This window comes from Oncorhynchus keta, unplaced genomic scaffold, assembly GCF_023373465.1.
Source record: "Oncorhynchus keta strain PuntledgeMale-10-30-2019 unplaced genomic scaffold, Oket_V2 Un_contig_8047_pilon_pilon, whole genome shotgun sequence".
Taxonomy (NCBI): Eukaryota; Metazoa; Chordata; class Actinopteri; order Salmoniformes; family Salmonidae; genus Oncorhynchus; species Oncorhynchus keta.
The window spans coordinates 34,331-62,329 of NW_026289825.1; the positions used below are offsets into that span (position 1 = coordinate 34,331).

The window sequence follows — 27,999 nt, forward strand, 5'->3', positions numbered from 1 at the left end:
TTGGAATTGTATAAGACTAGCCAAGACAGTTGAATGAGAGAGAGCCAACTGAAAACTGTATTGAAGAGAGAAGCACCCAATAAACTATGTTAAATCTTCAAGGTTTCAGACTCCCGTCATTCTTCCGGGAGGTAATTCTGACCTCTCGAAAGAACTGTTGCGTTTATCTAATCGCCAGACGAGAACGCATCTACATATAGTCACTCTTAGTGATTATGTGCGTCAATGCATTATTCCACGGGGACTCAGGTGGCAAAAATAACCATCTCGCTTACAGATGACTTCTGTGAGCGCTGGTGTGCCATCCTGAACAAATGCTCTATTGGTTTAATGACGTTAATTGTTGACCAGTTGAAGAAGGATTTATTTATTGTAATGGATAACACGATTAAAGACAGCTTTAAAAATAGCTGTTAATGATGATGGCATATTCAATGAACTGATGAAAACTAACCAAGCGCTCATAAAGGAACTTAAAATCAAGAAATTCAACCAAGACAAAAAAGACAAGGCCGAGGATAAAGTCTACTTCTGGAGAAACCCTGACGAGGTCCTGCTCCTCATCTCCATGACAGACGCAGGAGGGATGCCGCTTCCTTCTATCCACCCCGTCTGATCAACGCTCTACAACCAGCGCTTCCCGTGGTAGTTTTTTATTCAACGAGAGACTGGACGGACGGAAGGGCGGAGGAGGCCGCAGGCACGCGCATCGACGAGATGCCGCACTCGACAGGGTAAGAAGAAACGACTATCAGAGGCAGAGGAGACCGTTCACACGGTCCCATAACCCACGGGACTGAGTGTCTTTAATTTATCAAGCAAGATATTGAGCCCTGCCCATGTCTCTTTGCTTAATAAAGGGTTATATTTTGTGCCTACAACCCAGTGCAACGATGTTGATGTTAAAACCTGTTGCGACTCTAGGGGCAGTATTTTCATTTTTGAAAAAAACGTTCCCTTTTAAACGGGATATTTTGTCAGGACAAGATGCTAGAATATGCATATAATTGACAGCTTTGGATAGAAAACACTAACGTTTTCAAAACTGTAAAGATATTGTCTGTGAGTATAACAGAACTGATGTTGCAGGCGAAAGCCTGAGAAAAATCCAATCCGGAAGTGCCCCATATTTTGAAAGCCTGTGTTCCAATGAGTCCCTATTGAGCTGTGAATGTGCTATCAACCAGTTTACGCTTTCTACGTATTCCCCAATGTGTCTACAGCATTGTGACATAGTTTTACGCATTTATGTTGAAGAATAGCCATAGGCGGCTACATTGCGTAAGTGGTCACCTGATGGCTCCCAGGGTGACTCTCGTGTAAAATACAGAGGTAGCCATTACTCCAATCGGTCCTACTGAAAAACGAATTGTCCCGAAGGATATATTATCGAATAGATATTTGAAAAACACCTTGAGGATTGATTATAAACAACGTTTGCCATGTTTCTGTCAATATTATGGAGCTAATTTGGAATATTTTTGCAGTTTTCGTGACTGCAATTTCCGTGCGATTTCTCAGCCAAACGTGAAGAACAAACGGAGCTATTTCTCCTACAAAAATAATATTTTGGGAAAAATGAACTTTGGCTATCTACCTGGGAGTCTCGTGAGTGAAAACATCAGAAGTTCATCAAAGGTAAACAATTTAATTTGATTGCTTTTCTGATTTTCGTGACAAGGTTGCCTGCTACAAGCAAGGCATAATGCTATGCTAGTCTATCGATAAACTTACACAAATGCTTGTCTAGCTTTGGCTGTAAAGCATATTTTGAAAATCTGAGATGACAGGGTGATTAACAAAAGGCTAAGCTGTGTTCCAATATATTTCACTTGTGATTTTCATGAATCGGAAGATTTTCTAGGAAGATTTATGTCCGTTGCGTTGCATTATGCTAATTAGTGTCAGTCGATGATTACGCTCCCGGACCCGGGATGGGGAGTCACAAGAAGATTAATAAAGGTAGACATGTTTAAGTTTTTTAGAAACATCCGTTTATGGGAATACTTTAGCTCCCCTAATTCTGACACTTCTATTGAACCAGTAGATTGCTCTCCTGTACATACTTTGACTCCTTTTAGAAGCAAGAGTTATTTTATACCTCCAGCCAATCGCAATCACTCTGAGACATATTGCAGACTTATGGAAAAAGATGTTGGACAGCTACTTAAGAATAAACAGGGGTCCAAATCTTTCCATAATTTACCTAAGGATGAAAAACAAGCTTTGCTTGATTTACAATCCGATACGTTAGTCCTTATTCGTCCTGCTGATAAGGGTGGGTCGGTTGTACTCATGTATAGGACAGTCCTTATTCGTCCTGCTGATAAGGGTGGGTCGGTTGTACTCATGTATAGGACAGTCCTTATTCGTCCTGCTGATAAGGGTGGGTCGGTTGTACTCATGTATAGGACAGTTTATGTAAATGAGTGTCATAGACAGCTGCTTGACAACACCTTTTACAAGAAACTCAGAAATGACCCAACTTCCCAATTTCAGAATACTATCTTTACTGTCCTAGATGGGTATTTAAGTTCTGATAAGATAACCAAAAAAGAACATAACTTTTTGGCTATTCAACACCCTAAAATTGCCACTTTCTACACTTTGCCGAAATTACACAAGAATGTTACAAAACCTCCAGGGCGCCCTATTGTAGCGGGCATTGATGCAGTAACAGCCCCTCTATCTACTTTTGTTGACTTTTTTATTAGACCACTCGCAGAACAGCTCCCCTCCTTTGTAAAGGACACCAGCAGTATGATCGCTATCATTGAATCTCTTGATCCTCTCCCTGAGAATACCTTGTGTTACTTTTGATGTTGAGTCGTTATACACAATATGAGGGCGGTATTGAATCTATGGAACATTTTCTTCTGCAACGTGATCCTAATGAACTACATTCCAGTGACTGCATTATAACATTGTCTGAAATAGTACTCACACATAACTATTTCATGTTTCTAAATGATTTCTTTATTCAGACGAAGGGTACTGCTATGGGATCCCCCATGGCTCCTAACTATGCTAATTTGTATGTGGGTTACATGGAGAAACAGTCTATTTTCAATCCCCTCAACAAAAAAAATCTTGCCTAACATCATTTGGAAACGGTATATTGATGATATTTTTGTTCTGTGGAGGGGTGATGCAAAACAGCTCCAGGCGTTCCATGCTTTTCTTAACTCCTGTTCTGATCATTTGAGATTTACTATGCAATCTGATACACTTCAAATCAGTTTTCTTGATCTTCTGATCTTGTGTGAAGATAATGTTCCACATCAACAACAAACTAGAACGGTCCAAACACACCAAGACAGTTGTGAAGAGGACACGACAAAGCCTATTCCCCCTCAGGAAACTAAAAAGATTTGTCAGGGGTCCTGAGATCCTCAAAAGGTTCTACAGCTGCAACATCGAGAGCATTCTGACTGGTTGCATCACTGCCTGGTATGGCAATTGCTCGGCCTCTGACCGCAAGGCACTACAGAGGGTAGTGCGTATGGCCCAGTACATCACTGGGGCTAAGATGTCTGCCATCCAGGACCTCTACACCAGGCGGTGTCAGAGGAAGGCCCTACAAATTGTCAAAGACCCTAGCCACCCCAGTCATATACTGTTATCTCTACTACCGCATGGCAAGCGGTACCGGAGTGCCAAGTCTAGGACAAAAAGGCTTCTCAACAGTTTTTACCCCCAAGCCATAAGACTCCTGAACAGGTAATCAAATGGCTACCCAGACTATTGTGTATAGCCTGTCTTTTTACTGTTGTTTTTTTCTTTACTTACCTATTACGTTCCTTTTTTTGCACTATTGGTTAGAGCCGGTAAGTAAGCATTTCACTGTAAGGCATTTCACCTGTTGTGAAACGTTGATTTGATTTGATCCTTGACAAGTCTCGGATGGTTGATTCCTGCGCTACCGAAATTAAGCCTTGGCCTCGAACGCTTGCAGTGAACATTTTGCAGAAACTGAACGTTTCTTCATGGAAAATAACGATATAGTTTATAGCACTTGTAATTTGTATTTGCTAATATATATTTCGTTTTTATAATATTGACACCATATTCCATTGGTTAACTGACCACAAACCATTGAATCAATATGAAGAAGTGTTGATTATTTGACGTCAGGAGAGCACAGCACATGAAAGAAAGCGGTGAGATATGCAGCACAGCGTTATGTTTCTGCAATGTTCACTGCTGGCGTGTGAGGCCAAGAGTGCGGGGCGCTTCATTTCTGTCGCGCTGGGATCAAAACGTTAACAGTTCTGCGCTGCTCCGCAAAGCGTAAGAAGTAGAGGCCCTATCACCATAAATGCTGCAAGGCCAACGCAGACAGCAGATTGACCATGTAGTTCCTTTTAGCCTGCCTGATCTCTAGCCATCGTGCACTGGCCAACATAACATGGGAGGTTGCGTTCATGTGGGCTAGTCCCCCATGTAACCAAACACCATTCAGCAGTATGTCAACAAAGACCTTTGCTCTGTCAAAACGATACGCCACGCCCATGGACCTTAGTTTATTCTCCAAAGTATGTAGCGAACATAGAGCAGCGGAATAATTCAGTTTGAGTCGTTAGACAAGAAAAACCGGTTAAAGAAATCGAGCGATCCATTTTCTGCATTTAAGTTAGCCCCTCTCTGAAGTGAACAATTTATCTAAGCTGTTGTTTGTATCATAACCAAATATTAAAATGGGAAGAATTCATATCTGGGTAAAACGGGCGTTCATTTGTGTGTGTGTCTTGATAGGGGTAAGTGATCTTCCAGTCTATTGGCCTTATTTCATTCGAGTTGATGAATTCGTTTTTTTTATCGGTCACTTATTACCGTGTAGACACGTTTAGTTATATGACTTCCATCCCCACATTTATTGCAGCGCTTGTTGTTGTTGAAGAACTAAGAAGTAAAAGAAAATAGATGTTGTAGCCTACGTAGTTACCATTTGATATCAGCTGTGATGTTTAAACTTTCTCTGGAATCCGTTTTTTTAGGTGTGGCTTGTGGGGATGTGTTCCAACATATGTATTTATTGTCTCAGCATATTCTACTTAAGCTGCAGCATGTTATGAAGTTATGTCATGTTTATTAACTCAGACACACGGCATACCACCAAGGGTTTGTAAGTATATTTGATTAGTAAACAGCCAACTAAATGAACATTTCAGCTATTCATGTAATCATTGATAGGCTATTTATAAATGATACATATGAAATATTGTAAACTCATTAACCCTCTGCTCACAAACCCTGTAAATAATTCCATCCCTCATGACTCATGATGAAGCATGAGTAGAATTCCCAGAATAATACCCTGTACATTGTAATGATTGTATCAACCTTTACTGTGCATTATCAGTAGAATTCCAGTATAATACCCTGTACATTGTAATGATTGTATCAACCTTTACTGTGCATTATCAGTAGAATTCTCAGAATAATACCCTGTACATTGTAATGATTGTATATACCTTTACTGTGCATTATCAGTAGAATTATCAGAATAATACCCTGTACATTGTAATGATTGTATATACCTTTACTGTGCATTATCAGTAGAATTATCAGAATAATACCCTGTACATTGTAATGATTGTATCAACCTTTACTGTGCATTATCAGTAGAATTCTCAGTATAATACCCTGTACATTGTAATGATTGTATCAACCTTTACTGTGCATTATCAGTAGAATTCTCAGTATAATACCCTGTACATTGTAATGATTGTATATACCTTTACTGTGCATTATCAGTAGAATTATCAGAATAATATCCTGTACATTGTAATGATTGTATCAACCTTTACTGTGCATTATCAGTAGAATTCTCAGTATAATACCCTGTACATTGTAATGATTGTATCAACCTTTACTGTGCATTATCAGTAGAATTCTCAGTATAATACCCTGTACATTGTAATGATTGTATCAACCGTTACTGTGCATTATCAGTACAATTCTCAGTATAATACCCTGTACATTGTAATGACTGTATCAACCTTTACTGTGCATTATCAGTAGAATTCTCAGTATAATACCCTGTACATTGTAATGACTGTATCAACCTTTACTGTGCATTATCAGTAGAATTCTCAGTATAATACCCTGTACATTGTAATGATTGTATCAACCTTTACTGTGCATTATCAGTAGAATTCTCACTATAATACCCTGTACATTGTAATGACTGTATCAACCTTTACTGTGCATTATCAGTAGAATTCTCACTATAATACCCTGTACATTGTAATGATTGTATCAACCTTTACTGTGCATTATCAGTAGAATTCTCACTATAATACCCTGTACATTGTAATGACTGTATCAACCTTTACTGTGCATTATCAGTAGAATTCTCAGTATAATACCCTGTACATTGTAATGATTGTATCAACCTTTACTGTGCATTATCAGTAGAATTCTCAGTATAATACCCTGTACATTGTAATGACTGTATCAACCTTTACTGTGCATTATCAGTAGAATTCTCAGTATAATACCCTGTACATTGTAATGACTGTATCAACCTTTACTGTGCATTATCAGTAGAATTCTCAGTATAATACCCTGTACATTGTAATGATTGTATCAACCTTTACTGTGCATTATCAGTAGAATTCTCACTATAATACCCTGTACATTGTAATGACTGTATCAACCTTTACTGTGCATTATCAGTAGAATTCTCACTATAATACCCTGTACATTGTAATGATTGTATCAACCTTTACTGTGCATTATCAGTAGAATTCTCACTATAATACCCTGTACATTGTAATGACTGTATCAACCTTTACTGTGCATTATCAGTAGAATTCTCACTATAATACCCTGTACATTGTAATGATTGTATCAACCTTTACTGTGCATTATCAGTATAATTCTCACTATAATACCCTGTACATTGTAATGATTGTATCATGTGTTGTATTCTCTTCAGATCATCAGCTCCCTCTTGTTGGCCATCACCTTATTTGGACATGGGTACTTCCACCAATCAGAAGAAGTAATTGTTATTTTTATAGCTCCTATTGCATTTTCTTATTATGTCATACACATTTTGTTATAATAATTCTGTGTCCATCTAGCCTGGTCCCAGATCTGTTTGTGCTGTCTTTCCAACTCCTACAGTGTTTGGCATGACAACAACCATAGGAGTTGGCTATACAGCATAAACAGATCTGAGACCAGGCTAGAATCCAGCAGTATCATTGTAATATTATGATTATAAACCCATAATTGCCATTTCATGAATTTGACTTGTCTTCCTACTCACAGATAGACAAGATGCTGCCAGGGATAGCAGTTCTGTATGTCCTAGAAGCAGCAACCCTGGTCCTGTCAATCTTTGGGGTCTATGGAGCTCGCAAGGAGAAGAAGTGGGCTGTGATTCTGGTAAGCTTGCCAAGACCTGTACCCTAAAGTAGTAGCTGCCCTGGTCCAAGATCTGTTGGTGTTGTCTTGGACAATGACCATAGGGGTTGGCTATACAACACAAACAGATCTGGGATCAGGTTAGTGTCTACCGACGTGCAAAACGGTTCCTTTCTGACAAGTCATGGCCTTAGAACTCAACTCAACCATTTTCCCATGACCTGTTTCCAACATGTTTCCCAGAAAGTGTGATATGGTTTGAAGTGATTTAGATTTGAATGAACCTTTAAGTATTGATTTTGCTTGACAACCCCAATATGTGTGTAGTTTTCAGTAGGTATGTCACTGGCCAGCCTATACCTGTTTGTGGAGTGTGTGAAAGTATATCAAGCCAAACACAAGGTACAGTCTACAGCTTATATGTATCTTACCTTTTCAATTCAACCTTGAGCCAATGTTTGTTTGCTGTTCCGGTGAAAATATATTAGAGTTAAATGTAACATAAATGTTATAGTATAAAGCATGATGGTGGAATATATCTGACTCTTGATAATTCAGTCTGTTCCTATCAAAGTCGTAGATGATTACTGTATAGGTTTTAGCTGTGAATATAACATTCAATGTAAACCTCATTCATTTCAAGATGGAGGAGTTAAGCAGAAAGGAAGACCTAGCCATGATGCCTCTCAGTGGAGCGAAACAAAACGATATAGAACAGATATACTACTTTCAAGCTAATGTAAGTCACCTTCATTGAGTACTTCTTAAGGTCTCGGACAATTCAGGACAGGTTGTGTGCTTCCACCTTTGTAATTAGGTAGGTTTTTCCATGGGTGAGTCTTTGGGGCTGGTAGACACTGTACAAATGGGGTTGTTTTGGATAAAAAAGTGTCTGCGATGTGTTTTCCGGACACAGATGATGTAAACCTAGTCCTGGACTAAAAGCTCTTTCATTGGAGATGTCTCCATGGAGTAGGCTTCAAGGCCTTATAGTCCTGGACTAAAAGCTCTTTCATTGGAGATGTCTCCATGGAGTAGGCTTCAAGGCCTTATAGTTCTGGACTAAAAGCTCTTTCATTGGAGATGTCTCCATGGAGTAGTCTTCAAGGCCTTATAGTTCTGGACTAAAAGCTCTTTCATTGGAGATGTCTCCATGGAGTAGTCTTCAAGGCCTTATAGTTCTGGACTAAAATCTCTTTCATTGGAGATGTCTCCATGGAGTAGGCTTCAAGGCCTTATAGTTCTGGACTAAAAGCTCTTTCATTGGAGATATCTCCATGGAGTAGGCTTCAAGGCCTTATAGTTCTGGACTAAAAGCTCTTTCATTGGAGATGTCTCCATGGAGTAGGCTTCAAGGCCTTATAGTTCTGGACTAAAAGCTCTTTCATTGGAGATGTCTCCATGCAGTAGTCTTCAAGGCCTTATAGTTCTGGACTAAAAGCTCTTTCATTGGAGAAGTCTCCATGGAGTAGGCTTCAAGGCCTTATAGTTCTGGACTAAAAGCTCTTTCATTGGAGATGTCTCCATGGAGTAGGCTTCAAGGCCTTATAGTCCTGGACTAAAAGCTCTTTCATTGGAGATGTCTCCATGGAGTAGGCTTCAAGGCCTTATAGTTCTGGACTAAAAGCTCTTTCATTGGAGATGTCTCCATGGAGTAGGCTTCAAGGCCTTATAGTTCTGGACTAAAAGCTCTTTCATTGGAGATGTCTCCATGCAGTAGTCTTCAAGGCCTTATAGTTCTGGACTAAAAGCTCTTTCATTGGAGAAGTCTCCATGGAGTAGGCTTCAAGGCCTTATAGTTCTGGACTAAAAGCTCTTTCATTGGAGATGTCTCCATGGAGTAGGCTTCAAGGCCTTATAGTCCTGGACTAAAAGCTCTTTCATTGGAGATGTCTCCATGGAGTAGGCTTCAAGGCCTTATAGTTCTGGACTAAAAGCTCTTTCATTGGAGATGTCTCCATGGAGTAGGCTTCAAGGCCTTATAGTCCTGGACTAAAAGCTCTTTCATTGGAGATGTCTCCATGGAGTAGGCTTCAAGGCCTTATAGTTCTGGAAATCATTACATGTTTTAAAGTGTCTGTTGTTCTGTTTCCTTCACTTTCAGTTCAAATGCTGTGGGCTCGTACAAGGCTACCAAGACTGGGGCACAGACATCCCCATCTCCTGTCTCTGTTCTGATGAGGACTCAACAGACTTTGAATGTGTGAGTCTGCAGTGTTAAATAAGTTAACTTGATGATGATGTTGTTGTTGTGTGTATGCTGAGGAGGATTCAGTGTGTCAGTCTGTGTTAAATAAATCTGTTATGTCTTTCGGGAAGATCAATTGGTATATTTTAATGAGCCCATGTCACATTCTATTTCAGGTTGCTCGTGGTAACAATACAATATTTGTTATTCACTATCCCAACAGTGATATGTCTGAGGATGATGACCACAAGGGATTAATGGATGAACACATGCTGGTATATAAAGAGGTAAAATCATGTCATTCCACTACACCATTACAATGCCATAATTCTAGTTTGATATACAAAGAGGATTTACAGTACTGATACAGTCTCTGATACAATAAACTGATATTTGTTCTGATATAATACGGACACACATACTCTTGTTTTTCTCACAAAATGATAAACTCTAAATTTGTCATTTTCAGCCATGTCTTCCCATCCTGCTCTCTTCCATGGGCTATGCAATCAGCCTGATGATAGGAACATTAGTAGCACTGACAGCATTATGGGTATGTATTTCAGATCTCTGTCTGTACTATTTATCCATTTATTATTATTTATTATTATTTCAGGGTTGGGGTCCATTCAGTTTTTTCAATCAAATCAATTGAAATTCAATTCCCCCAAAATAGTCCGTAGTGGATTTTTCAATTCAGGAAATGAAATTCAATTGACTACCCGAATTGAAAACTTTAGTAGTATTTGTTTATTATAATTATTACCGATGTGGCAGCTAAAATCTGAATTGCAGTACACAGTACATACAAGTAAACAAGAACAATTAAAACATCTGAAAGTCAGGAAGCTAACTGTCGTGGAAATTCAGTACTGAGAGAGACTTGGTCATTTCTTCAAACAATCATCTTTATTTAATATTGATTAATTATTGCAATACTGAGGATGGTTGACCCCCCCCCTAACCTCTTAACCTTACAAACAAATACAGACAGTAACAATGCTCAGTCATGGTTGTTCAACCCCCCCCATGCAGACCAAGGAGTATCATAAGCCACTGGCTGCATCCTGTCGTTATCTGCACTTGGGTTGTTGTCTTAACCCCACCCTGGCTTAGTTTCCAAGATGGAAGAATGATTTAGAGACAATGAGGAATTGTTCTAAACTCCTCTCTTGGTTACACCCATCACATCTTTACTATGTAATGCAGTCTTTAACTCATTTGTCAGCTCAAATCATCTCTGGTGACCATATGCCCAGATTAGCTGCAGGGAACTAGAGTGGAGACCATAATAAAATAGAAACTAACAGGACAGAAATATCCTTCTATCTATTAAACATTAATTGCAAACTATTAATAATTAACAAATCAGGTAAATATGTAATTTTTCTATCACACCCCTACGCTGTACCATAGTGATTTTTACCATAGGTGTTGAGTGTAGGCCTATTAGATTGAACCATCATCTATCACACTCAGCATCTGGTCACCTGCTCCGTCAATCCTGACTGAACCGTTACTGTGTGTCTGGTCCTCAGGATGTTGGAGTTGTCCTGGCCATCACAATACTCTGCCAGATGAGAAGAAAGGTTGATGTGCCACCTGTGATCTTCACCTCTCAACCACCTCAATACAGGGAGCTGTGTGACACAGCAGAGAGTGTCTGAAATGAAATGGTCCTCTTGTGAAGGAGACTCAATGCACTAGTCTGAGTGCCAGTCTGTTTGTGCCATCATGACAACTCCTGTCACTCATTTGTGTCAAGCCAAACATGACAATGGGTGACAAAGAGTTGACTTGGCAATGACAGACTGGCACGATGGCCTTTATTTAGCTAGGCAAGTCAGTTACAAACAACTTCTTATTTACAATGACGGCCTACCGGGGAACAGTGGGTTAAACCGCCTTGTTCAGGGGCAGAACGACCGTTGGCAAGACCACAAACAGATCTGGGATCAGGTTAGCAATGCACTCCTATTATGTACATACTCATAACACACATGAAAGGACAACTCAGGACATTATTAGACATCTCTACTGTGTTGTCCAAAGTGTTACTGTTCAACCATTTAACCGTTGAAGTGCCTAAGTGTTGGTTACAGTGTCTTGAATAAAGGGACAATCATCTTTTAACATTATGGTCCTTCTTTATTCGACAACCATTTCTTCCAATGACTTTTGTCCTTTGTCCTTTGTCCCCATCCTTATTTTATTTTCTGCCTTTGTCTTTTCCTCCTGCTCTCTCCTCTCTCTTCCTCCTCTCCTCCTCCTCCTTCTTCCTCTTTTCCACTTGCTCTCTCCTCTCTCTTCCTCCTCTCCTCCTCCTCTTTCTTCCTCTTTTCCTCCTGCTCTCTCCTCTCTCTTCCTCCTCTCCTCCTCCTCTCTCTTCCTCTTTTCAGCCTACTTGGCCCTATCAGATCCTACACCCATTAAAACCTCACCACTATTCCACTATTTGGCCCTATCAAATCCTACACCCATTAAAACCTCACCACTATTCCACTATTTGGCCCTATCAAATCCTACACCCATTAAAACCTCACCACTATTCCACTACTTGGCACTATCAGATCCTACACCCACTAAAACCTCCCCACTATTCCACTACTTGGCCCTATCAGATCCTACACCCACTAAAACCTCCCCACTATTCCACTACTTGGCCCTATCAGACCCTACACCCACTAAAACCTCCCCACTATTCCACTACTTGGCCCTATCAGACCCTACACCCACTAAAACCTCCCCACTATTCCACTACTTGGCCCTATCAGACCCTACACCCACTAAAACCTCCCCACTATTCCACTGCTTGGCCCTATCAGATCCTGTACTAGGCCTCTTTTCCACGTTGATAGCATGCATACGTAAACACAGCACCAGACCAATGTTTATCTGTTATATTGACTAGATAGTGACCGCTCTAACAATGGAAATGCATCTCTTCAATGATCAAAGACAGGGGAGATCAGGTTGTAACATTCTAGCCAATGAGAAAGCAGATACACAACTAAGTTATTTTACTTAAAGTTGCCAGAATGTAACTTGCATCCACTTATATCAGTACATTTGTAACAGCCTAAACATCACAGAACTATTAGATCAAATAAGCCTCACATATTTGACCCTTCCCTAAGTTCCGCCTCACTTGGTTACTTCTGCAACATCGAACAACATTTTCCCTGGAAGCCCAATTCCCCATTCAACCACTGGTGAAATCCCCTCACAATGATCTCAAAGTGTGGAGGACCATCCGCCTCAGTGCATTTCTGAAAAATACAAACAGGGAAACATTTAAAAAGTTATATTTTTAATAAAACTATACTATATATATTCAGGTCAGCAAATAAATGATTAAAACACACTGTTTGCACTAAAGGTCTACAGTAGCCTCAGCAGCAGTCTGTAGGGTAGCACCATGGTGTAGCTAGAGGACAGCGAGCTTCTATCCTCCTCTGGGTACATTGACTTTAATACAAAACCTAGAGAACTCATGGTTCTTAACCACTTCCATAGACTTACACAGAAATTGTGACAACGTCAGAGCCAATTGCAAGATGAACTGACGTTGTCCACCCAATTAGAAGATCAGAGAATTAATATAGTACTGAAAGAATAAGCTACAGCTAGCTAGCACTGCAGTGCATAACATGTGGTGAGTAGATGACTCAATGAGAGAAAAAGACAATAGTTGAACAAATTAATTTCTTCCAAAATTAAGGAGAAGCAAGACAGAGAGAAAGAGAGAGAGAGACAGAGAGAGAGATGGAGACAGATAGAGAGAGAAAGAGAGAGAGAGATGGAGACAGAGAGAGATAGAGAGAGAGAGGAGAGAGAGATAGATAGCTATGTTTGGTTGTATTCTTTTCTTCACTTTCACTTAGCTAGGGAATGCAGCTAGCTAGTTTAGCCTATTCAAATACCTGGCTCAAACAGAGAAGGATGCTATGTTACTTAGTTGGCTATGGCTATCCAACTCTGGAACTCATTCAAGTCAAGATAAGCTCTTGGTTTAATGAATGTTTGCCACTGTAGGCTGTGTGTAGCGGTTAGCAGTCATGATATGAAGGTTTGGCTTGTAAAGGTTTTTTTCTCCTGGTTACAGACAGCTGATGTGTTGTGCACTAAAGTCCACAAGCGAATGGAAAAGGTGAGAGGATGAGAGCAAGTTGGTAATTGCAAGAGGGAATTCTATATACAACGAGCAAAGTGTTAATGCGGTTTTTATGTGGCTGCTTTGAAAGTGAATTGTGTTTGCGTGTGATCAGGTGTGTGTTCATTCCTCCGATTCTGTTAAAAGAAAAACCTTAAACAGAAGCAAACGGAACGAAACAGAAATAAACATACCTGAATTTGTCCAACAGAAACTCACATTTGCAACTTTTGGACGAATGATTACATCTTAGATCAGCTAGATGCAGGCTAGAGTGTGCAAACGGCTCTACATATCACCTATACAGCTCTTTCATATCCTCCTAGGGAGGAGGAGGTACGGTTTCTATTGGACAGGGCCTAACTATACTGGCCCAATAAGCACGTGCCATAGTGATAGCTGTTATTGGACAGTGGTTAGGGTTTGGCATTGGTGCTGTTGTCCTGGGTTCAATACTCTCTAGGGGAGTCACCCTACTCTCACATTAGTACCAATATATGTTCATGTCATTATTTGGCAGCAGTTAAACACCTATCTGATCTAATTCAAAATAAGTTTGTCAATGACACGTTTGTTGTGCATTATATATGTGGTGTAGATTTCAAAATGACCATGGAGTTATTTTTGAGATGCTCAGCTATGTAGAATGAATAAATACTGACCATTTATGAGGTAGTAGAAATGTGGTCAATTACAATTCGTGCTCAAGGGGAAAACGCACATATTCCTATCGTTTGATGACAAACTAATTTTAAATTCGATCAGATAGGTCTGTTGTAACTGATGCCAAAATAATGACATTAACGTGTTTTTGTTAAGTGGGTCTTGAACACAAGACCAAAGACCAATGACAAACACCTTCACCACTGTCCCAATAAGGGATATCGCTAGGACATGTGCTTATTGGGCCACTATAGTTAGGCCCTGTCCTGTCCAGAACAAACCCTACCCCCTACTCACCAGACACTTGTGCCGATTTGAAACAACTTGACACCTCTGTTAAAAATACTCTCACGAAAAAGGGATTCAAGAGTATCAATTAAAACAGGTTAAAATGCACCACCAACATTAGACAACTGTTCTGAAAGCCCTTAAATGGATGAAATAAGTCAATCAAATCAATTATGAGAATGGTCAGATTAATCAGTACATGATATGGACATGGTAGTGTAGCAGAAAGCTAGACATACCGTGAAACAAGAGGTTATGAGTTCAAATCACTGGTGAGAACTGTAGAATAATAATTATTGTATAAACTAACATGCACAATTGTAGTCAAATATCTCATTTGATGATGTTATGTTAAAAGCATTCTGTGTGAGTGTCACTTGCCAACAAAAAAAAGAGCTATGAATGGATCAGTGGTTCACCAATCAGGGCCTTGATTGGCATGACAACACTAACAAGTCTTGACATGTAATGAAACCATTTCTATTTGTTTTGTTCCATCAGGCGACGTCCTGACAACTGATACACAGAAATGTTCTTGAAACGTGTCTAGAACATGAATATCTTATGTTCTGAGAACACGAAGATAGCTTGTCTGTCAAAATGTTGGACGTAAATATTTAGGCATTTGAGCTAATAGAGCGTGCGGCTCTCCTTTACTTAATCTTGTTTTCTGAGAACATAGCAGCCATGTTCTGTGTATGTTTGTTGGGACGTTGATGGAATATTCTCCTAACCCTTACAAAACTGGACACATGGATGTTCTTGCCACGTCCATTAAACATAAATATTGTCCACTGAAAAACATATTTAAAAAATATAAATGCAACATGTAAAGTGTTGATCACATGTTTCATGAGCTGAAATAAAAGATCCCAGAAATGTTCAGTCTGCTCAAGTCATTATGCTTTATAGGTGAAGTGGAACGTTCCAGAAGGAAGATTGTTGCAAACTATTTGACTTGAGCCAGTTTTCGATGCATAATGAGTCTGTTTATAATCACAAAAAGTGCTTATTAGTAGTAATAATTTGTTATTGGTTAAGATGTTGGAGCTGGAGAGACAAAGGGAAGTCCAGAATGTCTCTGTACGGCCAGATATGTTATTTCTGCATATTAATATTTCTAAGGAAGTAGGTAAAGAACCACAGGCGAGTCTCAGTTCCTGGTAAGATCATGCGAGTTTCGGTGGAACTAGGCCTGGGAGAGACTTCCACATCGAAGTGAGGACAAAGTTGAAGAGAATAAACTTCTACGAGGGAGGCTATAGTGGCACATCCCATCAACCCTTCAACTATAGCCTTTTCTCTCTCACACACACCTCCCTGCCCACAAAGGTCCTGCACTCAGGCTGGGCCACGATTACACCAATAGGGGGACCTGACTCAGTTCCTGCCCAACAACAGAGACTGATTGTATTCCAGACATACAAGGAGGTGACTCCTAATTGAAAGGTGTATATATATGCTTGTGTGAATTCTATGTGTGCTTGCAGCAGCAGCATCCAGTTTTGGGTGGAATAAATCTAGTCTGAGCTTCCTTTGGTGTCTGACTGGATTTGCACCAGAACGTAGAACCTAACATACAGATAGAAGGTCCCCCTAAACAACGGAAAACTGGACACTCAAACATTAGGGTAACATTACGGGTAACTTTACAAAAACCTTCTCCCTAGCAGAGGCGTCATGCACCCAAAACTCTGAAGGGGCACAAAGTAATACACTGGACTTTGTGGAAACTGGAAACTGCATATCCTGAGGCTGCATTTATTGTAGCTGGGGACTTTAATAACATACATCTGAGGAGTATGCTACCGAAGTTCTATCAACACATCTCCTGTGCTACTATCGGGCATCGAGAACTCTGGACCATTGTTTCTCCCCCTTCTGGGATGGCTACAAGGCCCTCCCCCACCCTCCTTTCAGAAAATCAGATCACACCTCCATTTTGCTCCTCCCATCCTATAGGCAGAAATTTAAACAGGAAGTACCCGTGGTAAGGACTGTTCAATGTTGGTCTGACCAATCAGAATCTATGCTTCAAGATTGTTTCAATATTTGGCGATCTGACTTGTTGGAAAGGTGGCATCCTATGATTGTGCCACGTTGAAAGTCTCTAAACTCTTCAGTAAGGCCATTCTACTGTCAATGTTTGTCTATGGAGATTGCATAGCTGTGTGCCTAATTTTATACACCTGTCGGCAATGGGTGTGACTGAAATAGCCGAATACAAATACTTTTGTACATATAGTTCAGCTCTGAGAGCTGTCTGGTTTAAAGACTTGTTGGTTTTGGAGGGCTGACTGCCTTAGCAGGATCTAAGGGGGATCCGTAATAAACCCCAGAAAGAGTAGCTGCTGCCTTGGGAGGAACCAATAGGGATCCATAATAAACCCCAGGAAGAGTAGCTGATTCCTTGGCAGGAACCAATAAGGATCCATAATATACCCCAGGAAGGGTAGTTGCTGCCTTAGCAGGAACTAATAGGGATCCATAATAAACCCCAGGAAGAGAAGCTACTGCCTTGACAGGAACTAATGGGGATCCATAATAAACCCCAGGAAGAGAAGCTACTGCCTTGACAGGAACTAACAGGGATCCATAATAAACCCCAGGAAGAGAAGCTACTGCCTTGACAGGAACTAATGGGGATCCATAATAAACCCCAGGAAGAGAAGCTACTGCCTTGACAGGAACTAATGGGGATCGTTAATAAGTATAAATACAACTGAAAATACAGCACGTGGAATCATTCCCATTGTAGAGAAGCTACCCTCCAGTCTTCAAGAGAAATGGGTGTCACAGACTGAGTTGCAAACAGCGACACCGTGTGGCCTTTCTCCTCCTTTCACTTGTCCTTTTTCATCCTCAATGAGACAAACGTGAGGAACGACCCCAGCTTTACCCTTTCAACCTCAAGTACATCCATGACAAGACCAGAGAGACTCCAAGTAAGACATGAAGATTCAATCCCATCTCAGCACACTAAACAGAGGCTGGTAAACCTGCCTACCAGCAACATCCAGTTGAGGACGCAGACACAGGGTGCCCTATCCACAAGTACCACACCATCTCAAGAGCTGTAGAGGATTCAGACAAAAGCCTCTGGAAGAACGTAAACATTGTCTAAAGGACAACTACATTTGCTTTAGATTCTGCTCTTCAACAAGCCAGCATGCTGCACAGAGTGTAACAGTAACCGAAATGTTGCAGCTCTTAATGCTGTCCCAGTGCCCTTGGTTATAACAGAGGTTTCCTCACCTGCCATAGAGCATGGCGGGAATGGCGACGCTCACTCTCCCATAGGTGTCGGTCATGGGCATGTCCAAGAGCCCATGTTTGTCAACGCATACAAAAGCAACCCTTGTTGAAAAGTGACCGCAGAACAATCGAGCCTCCAGTCCAACCAAGCTCCACAGCCAACCAGCTTCCAGAGCCAGTCAGCGTTTAGAGTCAGCCTTTCAAAACCAACATGTCTTTACAACTAGATAGCTCTCAGAGCTAACCTATAAATACAAAATGATGTGGACCCCCCGTCAAATTAGTGGATTCAGCTATTTCAGCCACACCCTTTGCTGATAGATAGGTGTATGAGCACACAGCCATGGAATCTCCATAGACAAACATTGGCAGTAGAATGTCCTTACTGAAGAGCTCAGTGACTTTCTACGTGGCACCGTTATGGGATGCCGACTTTCCAACAAGTCAGTTCATCAAATGTATGCTCTGCTAGAGCTGCTCCGGTCAACTGTAAGTGCTGATATGGTGAAGTGGAAACGTCTAGGAGCAACAACGGCTCAGCCATGAAGTGGTGGGCCACACAAGCTCACAGCCATTCCATAAGTCTACGGAGAGGAGTGAGAACCATGGGCCTCCCAGGTTTTGTGTTGAAGTCAATGTACCCAGAGGAGGACAGAAGCTTTGACCAGGTTCCAGTGAAGCAATGATAATAACAGTCCACAACAACATACCCAATAGTTTCCTGGTGAGCAAAAGGGGAAGTCAGTGTTTCATTTCATTGTGTATTAGAAACACACTTTGAGATGGTTGTGAGGGGATTTCACCAGTGGTTGAATGGGGAATTGGGCTTCCAGGGAAAATGTTGTTCGATGTTGCAGAAGTAACCAAGTGAGGCGGAACTTAGGGAAGGGTCAAATATGTGAGGCTTATTTGATCTAATAGTTCCGTGATGTTTAGGCTGTTACAAATGTACTGATATAAGTGGATGCAAGTGACATTCTGACAACTTTGAGTAAAATAACTTAATTGTTCCAGTTTTTCACATCTGCCCTCTCATTGGCTAGAATGTTATAACCTGATCTCCCCTGTCTTTGATCATTGAGGAGATGTATTTCCATTGTTAGAGCGGTCACTATCTAGTCAATATAACAGATAAACATTGGTCTGGTGCTGTGTTTACGTATGCATGCTATCAACGTGGAAAAGAGGCCTGGTACAGGATCTGATAGGGCCAAGTAGTGGAATAGTGGGGAGGTTTTAGTGGGTGTAGGGTCTGATAAGGGCCAAGTAGTGGAATAGTGGGGAGGTTTTAGTGGGTGTAGGATCTGATAGGGCCAAGTAGTGGAATAGTGGTGAGGTTTTAATGGGTGTAGGATCTGATAGGGCCAAGTAGTGGAATAGTGGTGAGGTTTTAATAGGGTCTGATAGGGCAAGTAGTGGAATAGTGGTGAGGATGGGTGTAACTGATAGGGCCAAGTAGTGGAATAGTGGTGAGGTTTTAATGGGTGTAGGATCTGATAGGGCCAAGTAGGCTGAAAAGAGGAAGAAGAGGAGGATGAGGGAGAGAGGAGGATGAGAGTGAGGAGGAAGAGAGAGGAGAATGAGAGAGAGTGGAAGAGAGAGGAGAATGAGAGGTTTTAGCGGGAGGAAAAGAGGAAGAGAGGAGGAGGAGGAGAGGGAGGAAGAGAGAGGAGGATGAGTGGGGAGAAAGAGGTGGAGGGTGAGAGGAGGATGAGAGTAGTGGAAAAGGGAGAGTTTTAGAGGGTGTAGAGGTCTGATAGGGCCAAGGAGTGGAATAGAGGGAGGTTTTAATGGGTGTAGGATCTGAGAGGGCCAAGTAGTGGAATAGTGGTGAGAGGAATGGGTGGAGGATGAGAGAGAGGGTGGGAGGAAAAGTGGAATAGTGGTGAGAGTTTTAATGGGTGGAGGATCAGATAGGGCCAAGGAGGCTGAAAAGAGGAAGAGGAGGATGAGAGGAGAGAGCGGGAGGAAAAGAGGAAGAGAGGAGGAGTGGAGAGAGGAAGAGAGAGGAGGAGGAGAAGAGAGAGGAGGATGAGAGGAGTGAGTGGGAGGAAAAGAGGAAGAGAGGAGGAGTGGAGAGAGGAAGAGAGAGGAGGATGAGAGGAGAGAGCAGGAGGAAAAGAGGAAGAGAGGAGAGAGGAAGAGAGAGGAGGATGAGAGGAGAGAGGAAGAGAGAGGAGGATGAGAGGAGAGAGCAGGAGGAAAAGAGGAAGGCAGAAAATGAAATAAGGATGGGGACAAAGGACAAAGGACAAAAGTCATTGTAAGAAATGGTTGTCGAATAAAGAAGGACCATAATGTTAAAAGATGATTGTCCCTTTATTCAAGACACTGTAACCAACACTTAGGCACTTCAACGGTTAAATGGTTGAACAGTAACACTTTGGACAACACAGTAGAGATGTCTAATAATGTCCTGAGTTGTCCTTTCATGTGTGTTATGAGTATGTACATAATATGAGTGCATTGCTAACCTGATCCCAGATCTGTTTGTGGTGTTTGTGGTCTTGCCAATGCCAACTGTCGTTCTGCCCCTGAACAAGGCAGTTTAACCCACTGTTCCCCAGTAGGCCGTCATTGTAAATAAGAAGTTGTTTGTAACTGACTTGCCTAGCTAAATAAAGGCCATCGTGCCAGTCTGTCATTGCCAAGTCAACTCTTTGTCACCCATTGTCATGTTTGGCTTGACACAAATGAGTGACAGGAGTTGTCATGATGGCACAAACAGACTGGCACTCAGACTAGTGCATTGAGTCTCCTTCATAAGAGGACCATTTCATTTCAGACACTCTCTGCTGTGTCACACAGCTCCCTGTATTGAGGTGGTTGAGAGGTGAAGATCACAGGTGGCACATCAACCTTTCTTCTCATCTGGCAGAGTATTGTGATGGCCAGGACAACTCCAACATCCTGAGGACCAGACACACAGTAACGGTTCAGTCAGGATTGACGGAGCAGGTGACCAGATGCTGAGTGTGTGATAGATGATGGTTCAATCAGATGCTGGGTGTGATAGATGATGGTTCAAAAAGGCCTACACTCAAAAGGTACGGTGAAAATCACTATGGTACAGTGTTGGGGTCGATTCATCCATCCTTCAGTTAGCATCCTGACTTTCAGTTGTTTTAATTGTTCTTGTTTACTTGTATGTACTGTGTACTGCAATTCTGATTTTAGCTGCCACATCAGTAATAATTATAATAAACAAATACTACTAAAGTTTTCAATTCGGGTAATTGAAATTCACTTCCTGAATTGAAAAATACACATGAAAAATTACGGACAATTTTCAATTAGAGAATTGACTTTCTATTTATTGAATTTAAAAAACTGAATGGACCCCAACCCTGAAATGGTGGAATAGTACGGACATCGATCTGAAATACATACCCATAATGCTGTCAGTGCTACTAATGTTCCTATTATCAGGCTGATGTCATAGCCCACGAAAGAGATTAAGATGGGAAGACATGGCTGAAAATGAAAAATAAAGAGTTTGTAAAAAACAAGAGTATCCACTCTGTATCATATCAGATCTTGAACATATAGCTGTTTATTGTATCAATGAGCACTGCAAGACATTTTGCGCAAAATTAAAAAATAAACTTTTAAGTTGCACCTTCTTGACAGCAGAGATAATTTTTTAAGAGAGTTCATTTCGACCCATTTTGACATGGGGTGTAGAGAAAATATTGCCGTTTTAAAGCAAGTTTGCTGCAATTCTACACATTTTGCCATAGGGTGGTGAGAAATGTATGCAGTTTTTAATATGACATGAGAGTGAGACTGACTAACAACATCAATGGGGACTCCATGGGCGGTAATTCGACCATGATAACAGGTTTAGATAACTGACTGGTAAACAAATTTAGCAATCTAAAAGATATTAACTGACATGGGTTAATGGGCCTAGTTGATCGGAGGACCTTCAAAATGGCCGCCAGTTGCCCATCCCTGGTGTAGTGGAATGACATGATTTTACCTCTTTATATACCAGCATGTGTTCATCCATTAATCCCTTGTGGTCATCATCCTCAGACATATCACTGTTGGGATAGTGAATAACAAATCTTGTATTGTTACCAGGAGCAACCTGAAATAGAATGTGACAAGGTTTAAAACAGTGCTTTACTTTAGCTGCATGATTTCTTACTAGGCTGCAGCATGGCATCCATTATGTGTCTGGGGCCAAATGTGTTCTATGGTATTTGTTGGTCTTTTAGAGTATTGTCATGTACATCTTCCTCAGTTTATTTATGGTTGTCTTGTCACTGTCCTCATCATCTGTTTTTTAAATAAAAAAAAAATTTTTTTAAAAGAAAAATTTCCATTGCATATTTGAGTGATAAAAAAAGACAAGAAAGATTTCCATTTTCATATTTGACTGATAATTTATTTAACACAGACTGACACACTGAAACCCATCCTCCTCATCACACACATAACAACAAAAGCAACAGACTGTTGACTTATTTAAGCACAGACTGACACACTGAAACCCATCCTCCTCATCACACACATAACAAAAGCAACAAGTTAACTTATTTAACACAGCAGACTCACACATTTAAAGTCTGTTGAGTCCTCATCAGAACAGAGACAGGAGAGGGGGATGTCTGTGCCCCAGTCTTGGTAGCCTTGTACGAGCCCACAGCATTTTAACTGAAAGTGAAGGAAACAGAACAACAGCACAACAGACATTTTAAAAACATGATTTACCAGGTATAGTTAAGGCCTCGTCCTGGAAGAACCCTCCATGGAGAAATCTCCAATGAAAGTGTTTTTAGTCCAGGCCTTGGTTTACATAATATGGAAAACCGTCCCTAAAGACACACATACATTGAATCGGCACCCTGGGACATTGAATTGACACCCTGGGACATTGAATTGGCACCCTGGGACATTGAATTGGCACCCTGGGACATTGAATCGGCACCCTGGGACATTGAATTGGCACCCTGGGACATTGAATGGGCACCCTGGGACATTGAATGGGCACCCTGGGACATTGACTCGGCACCCCGAGACATTGAATTGGCACCCTGGGACATTGAATGGGCACCCTGGGACTTTGAATGGGCACCCTGGGACTTTGAATGGGCACCCTGAGACATTGAATTGGCACCCTGGGACATTGAATGGGCACCCTGGGACTTTGAATCGGCACCCTGGGACATTGTATTGGCACATTGAATCGGCACAAGCAGAGACCATAAGAAGCATTAAATGAAGGTGACTTACGTTAGTCTGTATGTTGTATAGCCCTTCTAAATCAGTTTGATTCGCTCCACTCAGAGGCATCATCGCTAGATGTTCCTCTCTGGTTAACTCCTCCATCTTGAAATGAATCAAGTTAACATTGAGTGTTATAGTCACAGTTGAAAGCTATAATCAGCTCTGAATTTGAAAAGGACAGATACTGACATTGAATTATCAAGAATCAGATGCATTGCACCATCATACAATAACTACTCAAATATATTTTTTACCAGAACAGCAAACAAACATTGCCTTGTATATCCCCATGTATATCCCCCCCAAGCAGATACCTCGAAGGCCCTGAAAGAACTACAGGTTGACTGATTATGATTTTTCAACGCCGATACCGATAATTGGAGAACCAAAAAAAGCCTATACCGATTAATCGGCCGATTTTTATATATATATATTTGTAATAATGACAATTACAACAATACTGAATGAACACTTTTATTTTAACTTAATATAATACATAAATAAAATCAATTTAGTCTCAAATAAATAATGAAACATCTTCAATTTGGTTTAAATAATGCAAAAACAAAGTGTTGGAGAAGAAAGTAAAAGTGCAATATGTGCCATGTAAAAAAAGCTAACATTTTAGTTCCTTGCTCAGAACATGAGAACATATGAAAGCTCGTGGTTCCTTTTAACATGAGTCTTCAATATTCCCAGGTAGGAAGTTTTAGGTTGTAGTTATTATAGGAATTATAGGACTATTTCTCTCTATACCATTTGTATTTCATATACCTTTGACTATTGGATGTTCTTATAGGCACTATAGTATTGCCAGCCTAATCTCGGGAGTTGGTAGGCTTGAAGTTATAAACAGCGCAACGCTTGAAGCACAGCGAAGAGCTGCTGGCAAATGCAGGAAAGTGCTATGAATGAATGAATGCCTACAAGCCTGCTGCTGCCTACCACCGCTTAGTCAAACTGCTCTATCAAATATCAAAACATAGACTTAATTATAATATAAGAAACACACAGAAATACGAGCCTTAGGTCATTAATGGTCAAATCCGGAAACTATCATTTCGAAAACAAAACGTTTATTCTTTCGGTGAAATACGGAATTGTTCCATATTTTATCCAACAGGTGGCATCCATAAGTCTAAATATTGCTGTTACATTGCACAACCTTCAATGTCATGTCATAATTATGTACAATTCTGGCAAATTAATTACGGTCTTTGATAGTAAGAAATGGTCTCGACACAGTTCACAACGATCCAGGCGGCCCAAACTGCTGCATATACCCTGACTCTGCTTGCACAGAACGCAAGAGAAGTGACACAATTTCACACCCTATTAAGACAGTTTATGTAAGTGTTTCCTTTATTTTGACAGTTACCTGTGTATGTATATATATATATATAGACTACTGTACCTCGTGTTTGCTTTGATATCCATTCACGCACTCCACAAACAGGTATAGGCTGGCCAGTGACATACCTACAGAAAACTACACACACATACAGGGGTTGTCAAGCAAAATCAATACTAAAGGTTCATTCAAACCTTATCCCGCTTTAAGGGAAACATGTCATGGGGAAAGTGTTGACTGGTTCCAGTTGAGTTGTATGGCATGCTATTACCTATCAGAAAGGAACAGTTTGCAGCAGTGAAGTCAAGTCGGTAGCCAGATCCCAGATCAGTTTGTGCTTTCTAACCAACTCCTATGATAATTATCCAAGACAAACCAACAGATCTGGGATCAGGCTAACACTTTGAGACAGGTCTCGGCAGGCTTACCAGAACCACAACCCATTTCTTCTCCTTCCGAGCACCATAGACACCAAAGATTGACAGGACCAGGGTTGCTGCTTCTAGGACATACATAACTACTATCCCAGGCAGAATCTCCTCTATCTGTGCATAGGAAGACAAGCCAGACTAATGATATGGCAACTGTGGGTTTAGAATCATAATATTACAATGATACTGCTGGATTCTAGCCTGGTCTCAGATCTGTTTATGCTGTACAGCCAACTCCTATGGTTGTTGTCATGCTAAACACTGTAGGAGTTGGAAAGACAGCACAAACAGATCTGGAACCAGGCTAGATGGACACAGAATTATTATAATGAAATCAATATGATATAATTAGTCAATGTAATAGGAGCTATAAAAAAAAAACATAATTACTTCTTCTGATTGGTGGAAGTACCCATGTCCAAATAAGGTGATGGCCAACAAGAGGGTGCTGATGATCTGAAGAGAATACAACACATGATACAATCATTACAATGTACAGGGTATTATACTGAGAATTCTACTGATAATGCACAGTAAAGGTTGATACAGTCATTACAATGTACAGGGTATTATTCTGAGAATTCTACTGATAATGCACAGTAAAGGTAGATACAATCATTACAATGTACAGGGTATTATACTGAGAATTCTACTGATAATGCACAGTAAAGGTAGATACAATCATTACAATGTACAGGGTATTATAGTGAGAATTATACTGATAATGCACAGTAAAGGTAGATACAATCATTACAATGTACAGGGTATTATAGTGAGAATTCTACTGATAATGCACAGTAAAGGTAGATACAATCATTACAATGTACAGGGTATTATAGTGAGAATTCTACTGATAATGCACAGTAAAGGTAGATACAATCATTACAATGTACAGGGTATTATAGTGAGAATTCTACTGATAATGCACAGTAAAGGTAGATACAATCATTACAATGTACAGGGTATTATAGTGAGAATTCTACTGATAATGCACAGTAAAGGTAGATACAATCATTACAATGTACAGGGTATTATACTGAGAATTCTACTGATAATGCACAGTAAAGGTTGATACAGTCATTACAATGTACAGGGTATTATACTGAGAATTCTACTGATAATGCACAGTAAAGGTTGATACAATCATTACAATGTACAGGGTATTATTCTGAGAATTCTACTGATAATGCACAGTAAAGGTTGATACAGTCATTACAATGTACAGGGTATTATTCTGAGAATTCTACTGATAATGCACAGTAAAGGTTGATACAGTCATTACAATGTACAGGGTATTATTCTGAGAATTCTACTGATAATGCACAGTAAAGGTTGATACAATCATTACAATGTACAGGGTATTATAGTGAGAATTCTACTGATAATGCACAGTAAAGGTTGATACAGTCATTACAATGTACAGGGTATTATACTGAAAATTCTACTGATAATGCACAGTAAAGGTTGATACAATCATTACAATGTACAGGGTATTATACTGAGAATTCTACTGATAATGCACAGTAAAGGTTGATACAATCATTACAATGTACAGGGTATTATAGTGAGAATTCTACTGATAATGCACAGTAAAGGTTGATACGATCATTACAATGTACAGGGTATTATAGTGAGAATTATACTGATAATGCACAGTAAAGGTTGATACAATCATTACAATGTACAGGGTATTATTCTGAGAATTCTACTGATAATGCACAGTAAAGGTTGATACAATCATTACAATGTACAGGGTATTATTCTGAGAATTCTACTGATAATGCACAGTAAAGGTTGATACAATCATTTGTTTCAGAGGAGTTGAGGGATCCATTTCTTCATAACTTCCATAATGCATTTGACCATCGCCATCTACAAATGGTTTGTAAGCAGACAGTAAATTGTATTTACATATATTATACCTAATTTATAAATATACTAAGAAATTATACATTACTAAGAAATGAATAGCTGAAATATTTACTTAGTCAGCTGTTTATAAAAATCTAATAACAGTTATTGACTATCCTAATATTCTGCCAAAAACGTGATAACTAAGGTCAGTAGGCCTATTTGAAGATGAGAATAAACATAACTCATGACTTTAAAACATTTAGCAGCGCGAGGATTATACTGAGCAAAACCCAGTAGCCTAATTGCAACATTATATACATGTATATTTAATTTGAGTGCTTCTTTAAATGCCGCGCTATAGAACAACTCGCTCATTAGTGTTGATGAAAGTGGCACTGCTCTTTATTCCGTCGCGTGTAAACTGCAACTCTCACTGCTTGAAGACCCCACCGCGCGCAGAAGTTACAAAAATAACCGACAATAATTACAAAACATTTGCCTGTATCAAAAAACGTTGCTCCTCTAAAAAAATGGTTTATCAACTCGTATATTAACAGGTCAAAATACTGGACGATAACTTACCCCGATCAAGACACAGACGAAAATGAACGTCCGTTTTACGCAGATAAGTATTCTTCCCATTTCTATATTTGGTTATAATAAAAACAACAGTTTGGATAAGCAGTTCACTTCAGAGTTGGTCTTGCTGAAGCCCAAGATCTTTAAGTCCAGAAAATAGATTTCTGATTCCTTTAACTGTTTCTTCTTCTTCTCAACATGAGAGTGTGTTGACATGCTGCTGAATGGTGTTTTGTGACATTGGAGGGACGAGCATGAACATTATGTCACTGATGGTTAGAGCTTAGGCAGCCATAAAGGGAGGGACTTGACTTATATTTTCTTTAAATGGGCTCTCCCGGAAGTTAGAGAGAGATGTGAAACCAGACAGTAAGATTTGTGGCCAGTTGCCCTGAGAAAACGGCACCAGTGGAGCACAAACAACATTGTGAATATTAATCTGTTAATTTATCTTCCCCCACTATTCGTACTACAACTATTTGCTCATTAAATCCCTGGACATATATGATAATATAACTCTTGAAATGTCTGTATCTTTATGAAACCTTTGTGTTGTTTACTGTTTATTTCTAATCGTTTGTTGTTGAAGTTGTTTTTTGTTTCTTCTCACTTTCTTTATTGTTTA

General features: G+C 40.1%; 2 protein-coding genes and 2 long non-coding RNA genes across 17 annotated transcripts in view; 2 read left to right on the forward strand and 2 right to left on the reverse strand.

Moving 5' to 3' along the window:
• The window catches only part of LOC127926693 (uncharacterized), a 35,303-nt gene extending 7,898 nt beyond the window's left edge, over positions 1–27,405 (forward strand). Inside the window, exons 3-5 of one of the 4 annotated variants that reach the window (XR_008124880.1) lie at positions 25,679–25,744; positions 26,273–26,536; positions 26,603–27,405. This is a non-coding gene — a long non-coding RNA (uncharacterized LOC127926693). Of the gene's footprint in view, positions 1–25,403; positions 25,547–25,678; positions 25,745–25,773; positions 26,537–26,602 lie in introns of those variants that run through there. The other 3 variants (XR_008124883.1, XR_008124881.1, XR_008124882.1) reach the window with 3 other exon arrangements.
• LOC127926690 (tetraspanin-8-like) lies at positions 474–11,698 on the forward strand. Of its 3 annotated transcripts, none has more exons than XM_052512183.1 (9): positions 474–734; positions 6,944–7,009; positions 7,282–7,398; positions 7,705–7,779; positions 8,021–8,116; positions 9,482–9,580; positions 9,742–9,852; positions 10,035–10,118; positions 11,104–11,698. In XM_052512183.1, exons 3-9 carry the CDS (start codon positions 7,291–7,293, stop codon positions 11,230–11,232), a joined length of 702 nt encoding a protein of 233 aa, XP_052368143.1. In that variant the 5' UTR covers positions 474–734; positions 6,944–7,009; positions 7,282–7,290; the 3' UTR covers positions 11,233–11,698. The 3 variants fall into 3 exon arrangements, with proteins under 3 accessions (XP_052368143.1, XP_052368142.1, XP_052368141.1); XM_052512182.1 differs by lacking the exon at positions 474–734 and adding an exon at positions 1,354–1,638; XM_052512181.1 differs by lacking the exon at positions 474–734 and adding an exon at positions 4,519–4,757.
• On the reverse strand, positions 4,764–6,937 carry LOC127926692 (uncharacterized). Of its 9 annotated transcripts, none has more exons than XR_008124874.1 (3): positions 6,663–6,937; positions 5,541–6,596; positions 4,764–5,474 (listed from the first exon to the last, which is right to left on the reverse strand). It is a non-coding gene; the product is annotated as an uncharacterized LOC127926692 (long non-coding RNA). The 9 variants fall into 9 exon arrangements; XR_008124873.1 differs by having other exon boundaries at positions 5,541–6,398; positions 6,531–6,937; XR_008124876.1 differs by having other exon boundaries at positions 5,541–6,266; positions 6,333–6,937.
• On the reverse strand, positions 20,225–27,527 carry LOC118372473 (tetraspanin-8-like). Its single transcript, XM_052512185.1, has 9 exons — positions 27,378–27,527; positions 25,332–25,397; positions 24,939–25,055; positions 24,574–24,648; positions 23,166–23,261; positions 22,488–22,586; positions 21,907–22,017; positions 21,315–21,398; positions 20,225–20,834 (listed from the first exon to the last, which is right to left on the reverse strand). Exons 1-9 carry the CDS (start codon positions 27,435–27,437, stop codon positions 20,706–20,708), a joined length of 837 nt encoding a protein of 278 aa, XP_052368145.1. The 5' UTR covers positions 27,438–27,527; the 3' UTR covers positions 20,225–20,705.
• Positions 27,528–27,999: the final 472 nt, after the last annotated feature.